Source organism: Thermobia domestica, chromosome 8 (genome assembly GCF_964235325.1).
Source record: "Thermobia domestica chromosome 8, izTheDome1.hap1.1, whole genome shotgun sequence".
Lineage (NCBI taxonomy): Eukaryota > Metazoa > Arthropoda > Insecta > Zygentoma > Lepismatidae > Thermobia > Thermobia domestica.
In genome coordinates, this window is record NC_137461.1 from 139788722 (window position 1) to 139804803 (window position 16082).

The 16082-nt window shown below is 35.9% G+C and overlaps 1 protein-coding gene across 1 annotated transcript in view; it reads left to right on the top strand.

Moving 5' to 3' along the window:
* The first annotated feature begins 2540 nt into the window (after window positions 1-2540).
* LOC145693244 (transcription factor SOX-14-like) overlaps window positions 2541-16082 on the top strand; it is a 110198-nt gene continuing 96656 nt past the window's right edge. Inside the window, exon 1 of the mRNA XM_081769051.1 lies at window positions 2541-3167. Coding sequence (XP_081625177.1) covers window positions 2971-3167 — 197 coding nt within the window. The 5' untranslated portion in view covers window positions 2541-2970. The remainder of the gene's footprint in view (window positions 3168-16082) is intronic.

Below are 16082 nucleotides of genomic sequence, written 5' to 3' on the forward strand. Positions count from 1 at the left end.
TCTATATCATTCTATATAAAATAAAACTAAAATAACTCTCTGTCGCTATATTAACAAAGAGTAAAGCAATCTAAATGACGTACAACCTGCTGAGTGTTGCGTAAACTGTGTACTTAAACATCCAACATCGCGCCTTTTATTTTTCGTTACGTTATATATTTGCTACAGCCAAGCCTTTCCATCGCGTTCACTCAGGAACAACAGTGAACCAGACCAAAGATGACGATGACTTGTAGGCTAAAAGTTGATTTTCTTTTATTGAGAATGTCGCTATGGCTGATTTCTCGACAATACAATAACTGAGTGCGTCTTTCCAATATAAACATCGCCGTGACTAATGCAAAACAACATCGATTTGAGCAACATGTGAAACTACTTGCAACATCACACACCCTACTATTCAAAATTGATAAATACAACTAATCGATTAAGAAAGTGTGACGTCATCAAGCATAGTTATCTCGTAGTATGAAATTAACACTCCAATAAACTTTGTGTACGACATGTTTTTCAACTTGGAGAAATTGGATAATGAATGGCGAGGTTTCAGCAGCTGGATATCCTTAAAAGCTTACTCGTACATATTTTTGGTTGTGCGAAACATTTCAGAAATGCTAGTAAACTTCTACTATTAATGCAGATAAAAATACGGTTTGGTTCTTTCCAGAGTGAAATAACTATTTCTTATATACCCCTACTCAATTTTGAGTACAAGGTCACGTTAAAATATACATCTTTGATACTTGAAATTCAATAAAATCTTATTTAGTGCAGTGTAGCTTATATCCTTGCTGACTATATAAATAACCTGCAACAGCTCTTGATAACCGAAACATTAATTGTAACATTTTCTTATCCTTCCGGACGGTGGTGCTTCCAATATATTTTTAATGATAAATTTTTAAAATACAGTTTCGTTCTTAAAACATTTATTCAACATATTTGATTGTAAATTCTAACATTTTTCTTCTTCTATAAATATAAAATTCTAAGTTTTACAAAATATATTTTTGTAATGCTAAGGTTGTTGAGAACATTACACATATTAAAGTAGAATAATTAATGATATTATATTTAAAATGGTCAATAGAAGAAAAATTTGGCTAAAATTAACTTTGATACTTGAAATTCAATAAAGTCTTATTTAGTGCAGCGTATCTTATATCCTTGCTTACTATAAATAACCTGCAACAGCTCTTGATAACCGAAACATTAATTGTAACATTTTCTTATCCTTCCGGACGGTGGTGCTGAAAGAGATGGCAGAATTTATTTGTTTTCTGAAACGGGACAAGACCAAAATTAATCCGTTACACATTGTCTCTTAAGTCCAAATTGTTATAATATTTACGTATTTCAATACCGAAAATTCTATATTGCACCCACAACTATTTGAGTAAATCTTTCCTTTCCTGATCACAGTGGTAGATCGAGAAGATAAAAGCCTGGGCAGAGAGGGGGCAACCAGAAACCAGACTATGATGGATATATGATGAGTTTACGCAAACCATTTTAATTTGAAATCCGCTTATGCACTTCGTTAACAGGAACTAGGAATATCTGATGATTCAAAATTTTTCCAATAAAGAATAAAAGACAATGTTTACTATAAACTTTAAAAAAATATAAATAATAGCTTCAATTATTTTTGTCATTCAAAAACTGGAGGAGCCTAAACCTCCCCGGCTCCGGTCTAGATCCTCCACTGCCTAATCAAGTGGCTTACCGTTTGACTTCTATGTACGTGGTTCGTAGTTCAATTTTCGGTAAATGCACTAGTAGCGGATAAAGCTGTAAAGAAATCTTGAATTTAACATCCCACGATTATGACCTTTTAGGGTAGAGACGGATGATTAATGAAAATGAAATGAAATCTAAGTTTTACGTCTCACTGTTATGACGGTTAGGCTAAAGGAGGCGGTGTCAATGAGAAATTAATGAAAATGGTGGAATGAAGAAAATGGGAGGAAACGGGAGAATCCTGAGAAAACCCACAAGCACGGTGTTTGTCCACCACAAAGTTCACTTGGCGCGAGCTGGGATCGAACCAGGGATCCCAATTACCAGAGGTGAACGCTCTACCACTGAGCCACCGAACCCCCATGAAAATGAATGAGTACGAAATAATTGGTGGAACGAAAATGTGGGAGGAAACGGAAAACTCCGAGGAAAACAATGAACATGATGTCTTTACAAATTTATATAGCCTGGGATCGAACCAGTGTCCCTCGCATTATTCTAAGGGAAACGCTCTACCATTAAGACATCATGCCTTCCTGTATAAAAATACGAATACTAGTTTTAGCATAACGTCCAGTCTTGTATACCCTTGCGCTGAAAACTGATATTAAACAACTCTAATTAATCAATCAATAAATAAATCTTCCTCACTCTTGTATTGGGAAGGAAAATACAAGTAACGGTAAATATGAGAGTTGGTGCCTTTGGGAACTTCTTAGTTTGTTTCACTGCTCAGTTTTGTTGTGACACGGCGCTGTCATATCACCACAAACTAGTCTCATTCACACGGAACCAACACACATACACAAATACATTATTTCACATTGCACACACTTACACCACATTACAAAACATAGACACCGATGCACTAATACACACACACACATACACACAGACACGCACACATACAATGTCATGCTCTCTCACACACAAAAAGAGACAAGGAGAGAGACGCAAATATACACATAAACTGTTGAGATCTCACCGCCACTGACTTGTGAATTCATCATCACACGCGGACGACCGTCGGTTGTATAAGGAAGTGGATCCACAAGCCATGTGTTGTTGGTTCAATCACAGACATTAAACAGTTTGTCCGCTTTTTATGTATTAACAAAATTCTTTTTTTAAATTTATTATTTGTCTCCCCCTCTCGTGCTGCTATTATTGACCACGTTTTCGCACGTAGCTTTTTTCTCGACGGACACTAATAGTGAGTGCGCGCGAAATATGAGTGGGAAATCTCAAGAACATATCAAAAGGCCGATGAATGCCTTTATGGTGTGGTCTCGAGGCCAAAGAAGAAAGATGGCCCAAGAAAATCCCAAGATGCACAATTCTGAGATCTCCAAGAGGCTGGGAGCCGAGTGGAAGTTATTGTCAGAGGCGGAGAAACGACCTTTCATAGACGAAGCCAAAAGGTTAAGGTAGGCTGTCTTATTTCAATTATAATTTAAGCCTTCATTTATATATTGTTTTAGTATAAATTATATTACAATTATGGAAAAGTTTATTAAACGTAAATGACACTCTAGAATCAAGCGTAATAATGAATACCGGTTGATATTAAAAGCCGACAGATAGTTTATAGTAAACGTACTAAGATTGTAATATCACAGGAAAATATTGACAAATAATTTCTAATTTTGTCACATTTAAATAACAATTAAAAGTAACGAAGAGAAATATGTTTGGTATTAAAACAATGATTACTAATATCCAAATAAGATCTGTTAATAATAATGATCACTCATTGTTTATCTTAATACCAATAATATTCATTACGACGAATTGTGATTTAACAATGATATAAAAACAGAATAAATTGTTCGTTTATTTAATGTAATTAAACAGTGACAAAACTACCAAATTGTTTGTGCTAAGCAAAAGAAATCAGTAATGTCAAAATACTAGTTATTGTAATACTCAACGCTAGGTTATATATAAAACATGTGTTGAATCTAACGAAGACCAGGAATACCCAGTTGCATCATACTTTGTGACATGATTTCTTGACATTGTCTTTAAACAATGTTCCAACGTAACAGGAAAGTGAGAAAATTTGATATTGAAATAGTGGCCAATAATTATAGAAAAATTATTAATTATTTTAACTTAAAATGTATGTTGCGCTTAATTGTAAATTAACAATGTTAAAGTGGGAAATTTGTCACAGAATTTTCCTGATTTTACAGGAAAATATTTCAGTGTGCATAATTCACTTTGTCTTCGTAAAATCATTCATTATTAGGTCTATTATATCTGGCGCACTGGGTACAATTGATGTTTGTACAACTAAAAAAGAAAATGTGAACACAAGTAGCTATATTTATTAAATTTTAAACACAATTTTCACTTTAAAAAAGAAGTTTAAAATATTACACTTGACTGAAATTTTATTCAGCTTTTTAATCTTATAGGCTGCAATTTTCAAAATTTATTGTTTTAAAAGTTCTCATTATTAAGTGGTACTTCAAATTGTAATTTTGACGTCATAAATATGCCAAGGTAATATTCCATTTAATCACCCAAACTTCTTGGATATTTTTTGAAAACCCTGTCTATGATAGTTTAAATTATAGTCTGTTGTAAAAGCTTATAAAACTCTTTTTTTATAGTCTATTTCGTTGCCGTATTTTTTTAAAATCCTGCATAAGTGCATTTAAAATTCATAGTAAGCCCTGTAATACATATCGAAAAACTACAGCCACGTTTAATGGTTCCTAAGCTGGGATGTTACAGAAACTTTCTCGAAGTTTTATTTTTAAAAAAATCCCTTCGACATAAAGAATCACTTTCCGGAGATGCACAATATTTTCTCCATGTTTTATTTACGCAGATTAAATTGTGTCAGCAACCTAGGACTATAATACTGTTTGTTCTAAATGCAGCCCTATAAGATGCCATGAAATAGCGTAATAGATACTTTCATGACACTAATCAACCTACAAAAAAGTGTACTTCTGCTCCTGGGCCCATAATATTGGTTAAAAGTTAGATTACGAAAAACAACGTGAACGCGCTAAGTATTCATTTAATTTCCCTGATTTTATGTTCAACGATAGTGTACTCCGACCAGAAGACGTACTTCCAACCGTTAACTATCTTCTAATTCAAGTGGTTCCCCAATTATATTGCGACGCTGAGTTACAATGGAAATTATGTATAATCTCCAGAAATAAAGATTGAATTATCAGCGTCATGTAATTCATGTGCATACATGGTGCTACTTTAGCCTTATGATCAATACAGTAAAAGATTTTAGGAAAAAGTCAACCAATTACTGACAAACGTTCTGTCATAAAATCATCTTCAAATTACAATTATACTTAATACGAGGAAACGTTGGTATTAAACTCTTGGTAGTAAAAATTGGTAAATGAATGCAAACAGCAACAACAACAACGCTTAATCACTGTGCATTTTAATTTGAACTGTATGTTCTATTTTAATCGTATGCATTTGTAATAACAATGAAATACTTTTTTCAGTTGATATTTTAAAATCAAAATATGTTATACAGTGAGTACGAAGTCCGCAATTACCTTCCTGGATCATCGAAAGGTTTTGGTTCTTGGAAATACATATGCCAAACGTTAGGCCTACTAATTTGTTCTCTCATAATATACTTCATATATTTACATAAAATATAATGGTACTACCATAGTTAGTTACTAAGGATGTGTTGTTTTATATGATGTATTTATTATATGCGCCCGTGCATTAAAGTGTGTGTGTACTCGTACTGTGCTTGTGTGTCGGTCTTTTGCCCCCGCCCCCTTGGAAAAGTCCTGCAGACGTCTCTGGTGAGTACATATGTAGAAATAGACCAATCGTGAAAAATAAATGGTAACGGGATTTCTTAGTCATTATTTCTTGCTGCGCTATCTGTCAACTCGGCAAATAATTGCATCATTAGTTGGACTTTACAAATTCCGGCATAACATGTATATTTGTTATACTCATATTATAAAACTGTATTAGGATTTTTTAAATTTCAAAGTATATCTGTAAGTGTAATAGTCTGATTTCACATTGTGATATTTTTAAACTTAATAGTGTTATTTTCAATCGATAATCCTCTAGTTTCAAAGTAGAGACCTGATTTTGTCTCTTAAGGCGGGGGTCGCGGTGGTTTAGTGGTACAGTCCCTGGTGCTTGGGGTCCTCGGTTCGATCCAAGCTCGCGCCAAATTGGCTTTGTGGTGGACAAAACAAGGTGTGTGTGTGTGTGTTTCCTTGGGATTCTCCCATTTCCTCATACTTTCTTGATTCTACCATTTCACTCATTCTCCTCATCATCGTATCTTTTAGCCTTCCCGGCATAACTGTGGTACGTAAAAGTGGAAGATTTCAGTTTTTTCTCACTCTCTTCAGGCTGTACTAAGTACACTGCATTTGCGAACTCGCTACTAAAATCGTAATTGGTAGGACTATAACTTCAATTTATATACTAATAGAGGGTTAAAAGTCAAATACGAAACTTATTTTTAGGACGCAAAGGCAACTCTTGTTGTATCTTACCGTTTTTGCTCTATGAGAATTAATATTGAAATGGAAGTGGTAAATTACTATTACTTGATCCTTTAGTAGGAAGATTAGGGTGAAATGAAATCTATTCTTAGGAAACTTAATTGATTGCAGAAAAGAGCTTTTCGCTATCTATTACCGATTTTCCTCTATGGTGGCGATCAACGTTAAAATCGGAAATACTTGTTTTCTGCCACTTCCGGTTTGAATAGAAAAAAATGAAATGAAATCTTTAAGTTTTCCATCCCACGGTTATGCCGGTTAGGCTAAAGGAGACGGTAATGATGAGTAATGAATGAAATGGTGGAATGAAGAAAGTAGGAGGAAATGGGAGAACCCCGAGGAAACCCATGCACACGGTGTTTGTCCACCACAAAGTTCACTTGGCGGGGGTTGGGATCGAACCCGGGACCCCAAGCACCAGAGGTGAACGTTCGTTCTACCACCACGGCCCGCAACGGTTTGAATAGAGTGTGAAAAACTAGGGAAGGAGATGAAACGTATTCTTGGGACACTGAATTGGTTTCAGAAAACAGTCTGCAGACAAGGGCGGCGATTCTGGGGGCCAGGGGGCCCAGGCCTCCCCAAAGCTCACGTGGGCCCCCATATATTTTTATGAATATGTATTTTTATATGCATATATATATATATATATATATATATATATATATATATATATATATATATTGAGAATGCCCCCTCCCCCAAAGTTACAGAGGAATCGGCGCCCTTGTCTGCAGACATCACTTATCGCTAGTCTTGTCCACAAGACGTGACGATACGAAACATAAAGTTTACTCGTCTCGTCTCGCCTCGTAAAATTTTGTAGTAGTTTTGCTCCGTCTCGATTCCAGATGAAATTTTACTAATCCGTGTCTCGATTGTCAAAAAGCTTTCCTCGTGTCGTTTTGTAAATGTATATATTAAATATGTGTCCTGAATTTTTCTTGATTTCTTCTAAAATTATCAGAATCTTTCTGAGTAACAACAGGTCCACGAAGAATGTGATATAACTAGGGGTAAAAGTGAGGGAAAACGTGCGGGGACGCCGTCCTCTTACCTCCAAAAATATATACGGCGTCCTTCCAGTTCCTAAAAAGTTACAAAGATAGGCAAGGGGACGGCGTGATGTCATGCCTCTACCTACCTTTTCAGATCCACTTTTACTCCTGGATATAACATATTCATTTAAACCATATTTATTGTTGAAGTATTTATATTGTGTAGTGACTTGTGAATCTTTAAACGTTGATAAATGTTCTTCATTGTGTACCCACAAATACTTTATCATTTTATAATTTTTGACGGATCGTGTAACACTAAAACAGTATTTGAGATCTACAGTGTTGCCCACGAGCCTCCTGAAATTTCTCGTCTCGAACATAAAAAGGTACTTCTCTTTACGTAGTTCAATACTGAAACCGGATGGTGTAATGAATTTATGCCACTTCCGGTTCTAATAAAAAAGATAAGGTTGAAAATTGTATATAAAATACTTTCTTAAGACTTGGAAGCGATTCTGGAAAGGCGCTTGTAGTTATCTAAGTACCGATTCTATACTAAGGTCATTAACATTGAGACCGGAAATGGTTGATTTCTACTACTTCCGGTTTTACTAGAAGGTTAACGCAGGAAACTGAATCTCTTCTTGGGACGCTGAACCGCTTCCCGAGAGAGATATATATAAAGTATATATATATTCAGAGCGTTTGACTACGGGCCTATGATATAAAGTACTCTCCAACTACCTCCATAAAAATTGTTGCGTGAGTACCTTAGGATTCTAGAACATGTATTTTTGGATAGAGTACATACTAGTTTTTAAGTGAAGTCTTGAACCGACTACAGTAGATCCCATAGTTTTGGAGCTATGGACCTTTAGAATTCATTTTTTCATGTTTTCGGCAGCCTATACACATAAACGATGGGGTTTTCGCCCTGTTTATTGGAAATTTTTTGTTTGTTTTACTCTCACGAATCACTCTGCTTTTGTGCAACGAATTTAGCGCCATACTATATATGGCGAGAGAGAGAGAGACACAGAGAGAGAGAGAGAGAGACTGTTCCTAAACAACACTAACAGCTTTTTGAGATGATTCCTGATACAAAGATAAGATAAAAGGTAGCTATAGACCAGCCTGGGTGCACAAATGATTCCTTTTGGAGTTATAGGCTGCCGAAAACATGTAAAAATGAACTTTAAAGGTTCATAGCTCCAAAATTATGGGACCTACCGTAGTCGGGTCAAGACCTCACTTACGAACTAATTGTGTGCCCTATCCAAATATTCAGGTTTCAGAATCCTGCCATACTTCCGCAACAATTTTTATAGAGGTAGTTGGTGAGTATTTCAGATCAGTGGCGGCGATTGGACGTTAAAAGTGGGGGGGGGCAAGACATGATCTGAATATTTGTATATCAATGCTTGTTTACCTGGTTGATGCTAACACTTTGACAAAAGGTTGTATAACTAATAGGATACTATCTTTTTCAGTTCAAATACTGTATATTTTATTTCATATTCTATTAAGTAAATTGACAAGAGCAACGCAAATAGGTACTAGCCCTTTGTATTGTTAAACAACGAAAGTGTAAGAAGAGGTTTGATTTCTTGATCATGAACATCTTAAAATTATGTCTGGAAAATTTGTGATCTGATTAAATAATTATTCAATAACAAATTTGCAAAACAAATAAATAGAAAGGATAATATTAATCATAGTAATAAATAATGATGCTTGTTTTGCAAAAGTTACATTGAAACCGGGGATTAATGAACAACTTATATTTTTAATTCCACACATGCTATTAAATGTATGTTATTACTCTTAGAAGGACAGTAAGTACTACGAGCGTATGCTACGACATTTAAAGAAATACTTTTGCAACTTCCCGAAATATGTTCGTTTCCATTAAGTGCAGTTTTCACTTTCTTGGAATACATCTAAACTTAACAATATTTAAAATCACTCCACACTCCAGTTATACAAACGAATTCTGTAACCTAGAATTATGTTCAACTCTAAATTTAATTGTATATACATTCGTACACCCCTAAAACACCACTTCACTCGTATATTACACTGCAAAACAGTGGAAAGGTAGAAGTTGTTTCTTATTACTCTGTTTTATTCAATGTTGCTTACTATTAGAAAAAAGAAAATACATTTTAGGAACTGTCAATTTTTGTGCAATTAAAGAATAACTTGTGAATGATTTTTTTTTTTTTTTTTTTTTTTTTTTTGCGAAATGTTATCTCAATTAGTTTTAAAGTGGCTGAATAACATTGTAAGTAAGAAATGAAAGTACGCTGGAATTATTGCGCCCCAATAGGTTAAATTTTGGTCAAATTTCCGTGGCAACTAAAACGCAATTTCTATAGCTTTCTTACGGGGGGATGTCCGTGTTTTGCCTGCATACTAGAAATTTGCCAACCAACACTTTGCTATTACTCGCAGAAGTTTAATTTTTGGTCGGTGAACGTGTATAGTAGTTCTGCGTCTCGGTGTTAATTTCCTCCTCTGAATCTTGCCTTTTACGCATGTGCACTGAGAAAAAAATTGTAGGTGGTGTACCTAAAAAGATAGATTACATGCGTAATTCCTGTAGTTTTTGGACTTAACGTAAAGGAGACGCATAACTGAAAACGCATTTTTATAATACTTTCTGTATAAGTGTTTCAGCTATACGTACTTTCTGTATGAAACAATGTAGGCGGTCAGGATCTCACATACAAATGGATGTATGTAACATATAGCTGATGAAGGTAACATAAGTATATGCATGATGTAACGCAAATTATTGTGTGCTTCCTTTGTATTTTCGGGCTTAAATATATCTATTTTCCGTTTTGACGTTCCTTCCAGGTTGTTTTATCATCACAATCTTCGGTAATGATGTAGTAAATATATGTTTGCTTTCTCGTTTCGGAAAGAATACACAAATCATTTTATTGTTGTTTACTGTTCTGCATTCACAGTTCTTTGTTTTCGTTATTGGTCTGTGTTAGTAAACTTAGTGCCAACGAAATTGATAACTTAGAGATATATTATGGGAAAGCAATCAGGGAAGACGTTAACAAACCGCAGAAGATGAAGAAAACAGTATGGGCAACTTACTTTCATAAATACTCAACTGACGAAAAATCAACGGATATGCTATGTCCCAAAGGAGAAAATTTTGCCGTGGGTATAATAGATCTCAAGCAACTAAAGAACATTATAAACATAAGCATTCTTTGTATGCTGCAGTGATGGATGCTATCAAACCTACCTACAGAGCTCTTCCGGATCCGCTCTTTTGGAAAAATTTTTGCATGGGAAAGACACAGAACCCCAATAAAAGTTTCAATGCACTGAAATGGCAACGATACCCAAAAACTACATTTGCGGGTTCAAAAATCGTACAAACTGCAGTATATGATGCTGTTCTGCGTTTTAATAGTGGCCGTGAAGCAAGAGCTGGTGTTCTGAAAAAGATGTGAATTTCAAGCGGTAAGTACACCTCCAAACTACTGCGAGGCATGGACAGAAAGTGTATAACGAAATCTGAGTTGTCAATCTTGAAGCTTACCAAGGAATCAAGAATGAGGAAAAGGTGTAAGAAGGATGAAGAAGACACGGCCGAAGACGAAGAATATGGTTATCGTGCTTTCTGAATGTTGTCATCCTCCTTATTGATGAAAACCTATTGTAAATTTTAAACTTTTAATTTCTCAAAATTGCATATTTGGACATTCATGTATCATTTTCTCAAACACTATTAACGCTAAAGTAGCCAAATTTTGCACAAATTTTATTCATATGTAACTCTATTTACGAAACGAAAATTATAGCATAGTTCCTTAATTTCTATCAATTACTGTTTGATGAATATAAAAAATCACATTAATTAAATCCTTCAAATTAAAAAAAAATAATTATTAGCTTTATATGTAACCTACAAAAATAATCCGGGTTCTGTAGCATTACAAGCTAGTCTAGGGTACGTGGTATAAAAATTAAACGAATCCCTTCAGTAAGTTCCAAGAAAAAATACAAATATTTTAGGGCTCTGCTAAAAATTTGAGCCCATGCCACACAGAGAAAAATCCGTTCTCCAGACAGCAGTATATTGTACAAATATACGGTATCCTCTTGTTTACTAAAGAAATCAGTACGGAGCATACGTTATCCGTATGTTACATAGGCACTGCACTTAGATGTTACATCATGCCGTTGCAGGATGTCTGACATTTAACAGTTTTCCGTATATTTGCATTTCTCGAAGGGAATCTCATGTCGTATGATTATGAAACTTCCCGCAATAAAACTTCAAAGAATGTAGATTCCGAAAATAATACTTTCCAAAAATGAACAATTTCAACCCCAAACACGGACATCTTCTCTTAACACCACGATAAGAGAAATAACCAATACGTACTCATGCAACGGCAAATATATGGCGTCATCCTTTTAAGAACCAGTAATATGTACAATAACTTTACATTTCCAAATGAAACTATATACATCAATGGTTCACTTCAAAAAAGTGGGAGGGCAACTGCCCCCCTTTGCCCCCCCTAATCGCCGCCCATGCTTCAGATTATATGCCCGTAGCCCAACACCCTCTATAAAAATTGTTGCTTGAATACCTTATGATTCTGCAACATGTATTTTAGATATCGCAGATATTGGTTCCTAAGTGAAATCTTGATCTAACTATGGTAGGTCCCATAGTTTTGGAGCTATGAACCTTTAAAGTTCATTTTTTCATGTTTTAGGCAGCCTATAACTCCGAAAGGAAGCTTTGTGCATCCAGGTTGGTCTATACTTTTCGTCTTATCTTGGTGTCAGGAATCACCTCCCAAATGTTGTCGGTGTTGTTTTGAAACACCCTATATAATAAAAATTGTCCACTCTCCATGTTTGAATTTCCTATCAGAAGGTAGTTTAATATTTTCATTATGAATATACCTTCAAATAAATCCAGAACAAATATTTGCGAAAAGCAATAATCTCGTTTTCTCTTTTCCTTCATAACCTCAAATGTAATTTAATATTGATTTATTTTTAATGCCCTTAATGGATTTATTTTATACTATATACGAGTAATTTTGTGTGTGTGTGGAAAATATTGTTGAAATTAGTTGGAGGAGAAGATGGGGAAAGAGCAACTTTTGACGAAAATTTTATTTGCCACTACAACTGGAACTAAGTTTCGGAAAAGTGTAGCTCTACTGAAATCATGTTTTACTGAAATCTGGTATTATTTCAACAAATTTCATGAAACCAGTGTCATTTCGAGAAGCAGAATAATAATAATAATAATAGCAATAAATGAACGTTGGAGAACGGATATGTATTAATCCGAAAGTGCCTTTCGGTTTATCTTCATTTTCATCAAAACAGCTTGTTGATCTCAATTAAACTTTGCATAAACATGAGAATACACGGTGAGAAAAATTAGAAAAGTAACTCTCCAGTAGCACGTGCTACTGAGGAATAATCACTTAGAAATACTTTTTCCCATACAAGTTAATAAAGGAATAATTAACACTTATATTAAAACCAAAATACAGTGTAACGGTTTCGATAACTTAAAGTTATCTTTATCAGACACTAATTGAGAGTTAGTCTGATGAAGATAAAGTTAAGTTGTCGAAACAGTTACACTATATTTTAGTATTAATAAATAAGCATATATACCCTGGTCAGAAGTATCAATTATTCCATTAGTGAGTTCCAGAGTCGTGATGGATAAAGTTAATGGAACGAAGCGACATTTCAATCAATGCTGATAGTTGAAGAGATCAGCGTTATATACCCTCTACCATACCCTCTACTGAAGTTTTAGCCTCATATCCGAAGTATGTACGTTTTTAACCTCACCAATATTTTTAATTTTAATAAAAAAAATCTGTTAACTTCAAAAAAAAAACTTTTAACCTCAAAAAGCTTTTAATTAAAAAAATACTTATTAACCTATAAACTTCTAACCTCAGCACATATTTCCATGTATGGGGTGTGGGATGTAGACAGCCACCGTTAAAGTCAGCGTTATCCGTGAAGATGTTAACGGATTGTCTTTTTTAACGAACTTTACCGAGATAATATCTCTAGCTTTATATGGCAAAACCAAATTTTAAAAACTCTATTTTTTCAAGAGTTATCATGTAGAGTAACGGACAGACTGATATATTAACATTATAATCTTATAAGGTATATTGCTGTGATCCTAATAATTCAAGTATAATTAAAAGTTTAAAAAAGGAAACAAGATTTCCTGATTTTTAGACAATCATTATTATAAAGGTAACCAAGAAAGTTTTTTCGTCTTTTTACCCCCACCTTCGAACATCGACCATGTCACCTAAGACGTACCTGGAAGATGAAAAGTAGTGCCCATAAGCATCGACGACCTTCTGCCAACTTATAGAAGGTAATGAATTAAATCGCGGTAGAACTTGGTTGGCCGTGAAGCGAAGAAGCTGTCAAGTGTATTTTGCACCTGTACTAGGAATTTTAACTGTCGTCTTCTAAGCTGATTGTCCAAGGAATGGGATAGGTGATAATATGACGGTGCAATGTCCGGGGAGTATGGCGGATGCAATAGTGTTTCCTATCCAAGACGTAGAATGGTTTCTCGGGTCATCCTAGCCACGTAGGGCTTAGTGTTGTCCTGTAACATGATGACACCTTTGCGATTCAGAAGTGCTAGCCCAAAGTTTCGAGTTTTTCTTGAACAGGCTCAACTGCTTACAGTACACAGTTGCATTGAATGCTCTGACCAGCTGGTAGCAGTTCTAGATGTACGATGCCGCGAGCAGTCCACCAAACACACAGGTGGACCTTCTTCTGGTGCAGTGCTGATTTCGACTGTTTTGGAACCGGTTCGTGAGATGCTAACCAATGATGACGGCGTCGTGGAGCTTCATACAGGACCCACTTCTCATCACGTCAACACTCTGTGCAGAAATGGCTCCTTCCTCAGACGAGACAGCAAAGAAACACAGGTGTCTGCTCGCGTTGCCTTCTGGCCCGGAGTCAAATCATGTGCGATCCATAGAGTCAACTTCTAGTGGTTCCCAAGTTGATGGAGGTGCTGCCGAATGGTTTCTCTACTCACATTGAATTGTAGTCCCAGTTTCTCACATGTGTGGCCACAGTTTGCCTCAATTGCTGCCCGAAGATCTTCATTTTGTACATGTGTTGATCTTCCAGCACGTGGTCCGTCTTCGAGTGTTTCGTTACCGTCCTTAAACTTTTTAAACAACCGCTGCACTGATCGCGTAGTCATGACACTCTCACCATAGGCTTGGCATATCTTCCGCCCGCTGCAGCGACGTTTGACCCCAGTTTGAACTCGTACAGCATACACTCTGTGGAGGTTCCATGTTCATCCTGTCCTTACGCAAGTTCACGGTGTAACTGAACTGCCACAATCAGATAGTATGTTGGATATACCCACACCAACAATTGAACTTCGCCTTATTTCCATTTGCATTAAACTCACAGTGTGAGGGCCAGTGGAAGACAGATCTCATCATCGGGTCAAGACGTCTATCATTCCGTGTGATATGGCCACATTGCAATGTTCACTACCAGATCATCGCTGCATGCTGATCTCTTTTGACCATTGCTTTACATAGGGCATTTTTGTCGTGACGACACGTCCTGTTCAAACATCAATTTCGTGGTATGAGAAATCACCTTCCTATAAACTGAATTAAGTTATTCATTTATGTTGTGTTCTTTGATGTCAACAAGGCACAGTGTCCCTTGTTCATAGGTTTCCCGTTTGCTTGCTCATGCTCAATCAATTTAGTTCTGCGTAAATCGCCCTGTCGGTACGCATTCTCATCATTCATTGGATCTTGCACTGGGAAAAGTTGAGAATTAGTGATATATGAAAAGAAAATAAATACTAAAAAGACAAAAGCAATAATGGATTGAAGGGGAAAACATACTGTCGCAAACAACGGGGTAACCAGGGTGGTCAGGGTGCATACATTTCCCCTCAAACCTAAAAGATAATATTGGCCACTAAAGTTTGGAAATAGAAGTTCTTTTGTCATTTCTTTCTCTCACAGAAATATAGGTCCAGAATACCTTACCTTTATAAGCATGGGATGAAGGAAGCAAAGAAGAGGATATTATTTTCATGTGCACACGTAATAAGATACAAGGGTAAGTCATAAATCTTGCAATATTCTGGTACACACAATATACCTGTATTTGTTACAGTACAGTGAAAGCAGGTTAACATTCATAGTATAGTCTCTGTTGTTGAACTGACTGCAGCCACCTTCCTACCAGTTCCTCGATCCCATGTTGATACGATATCTTGTCCTTAGAGATAATGAAATCAGTCAGTGCTATTTTCCACCTCCTGCTGGTTGCTGGAACATTGTGATTTCAAGAAGAGCGCCATGGACCGAATCAAGTAGTAATCCAAAGATAAAGGTCAGGACTACATGCCGATTGTGGCATTTCATCAACATAACTCTTGAGAACCACTGGATAGGACATACCAAGTTGATTTGATAATTGTCATCTACTAGTGGATAGATTTACCTCAATGGCGTGTCATATGACTTCAGAATATATTACTTGGGGCGGATAAAACTTGGTTGATCTTCTATGTTTTTACAACCTGCACGAAATTTCTGGAACCAACGAATTGCTGTGCTGTGGTTTTCCTTTCTCTTTTGCACTTTTCCCTTCCTTCCGCATCACATGTTTTGCGTTGCTGCCGCAGCGTTGTCCCCGACCTGGAACTTATATAGTAACAGTTCACGTATCAGACGTTGTTGAGCATTCATTGTCACTGCCA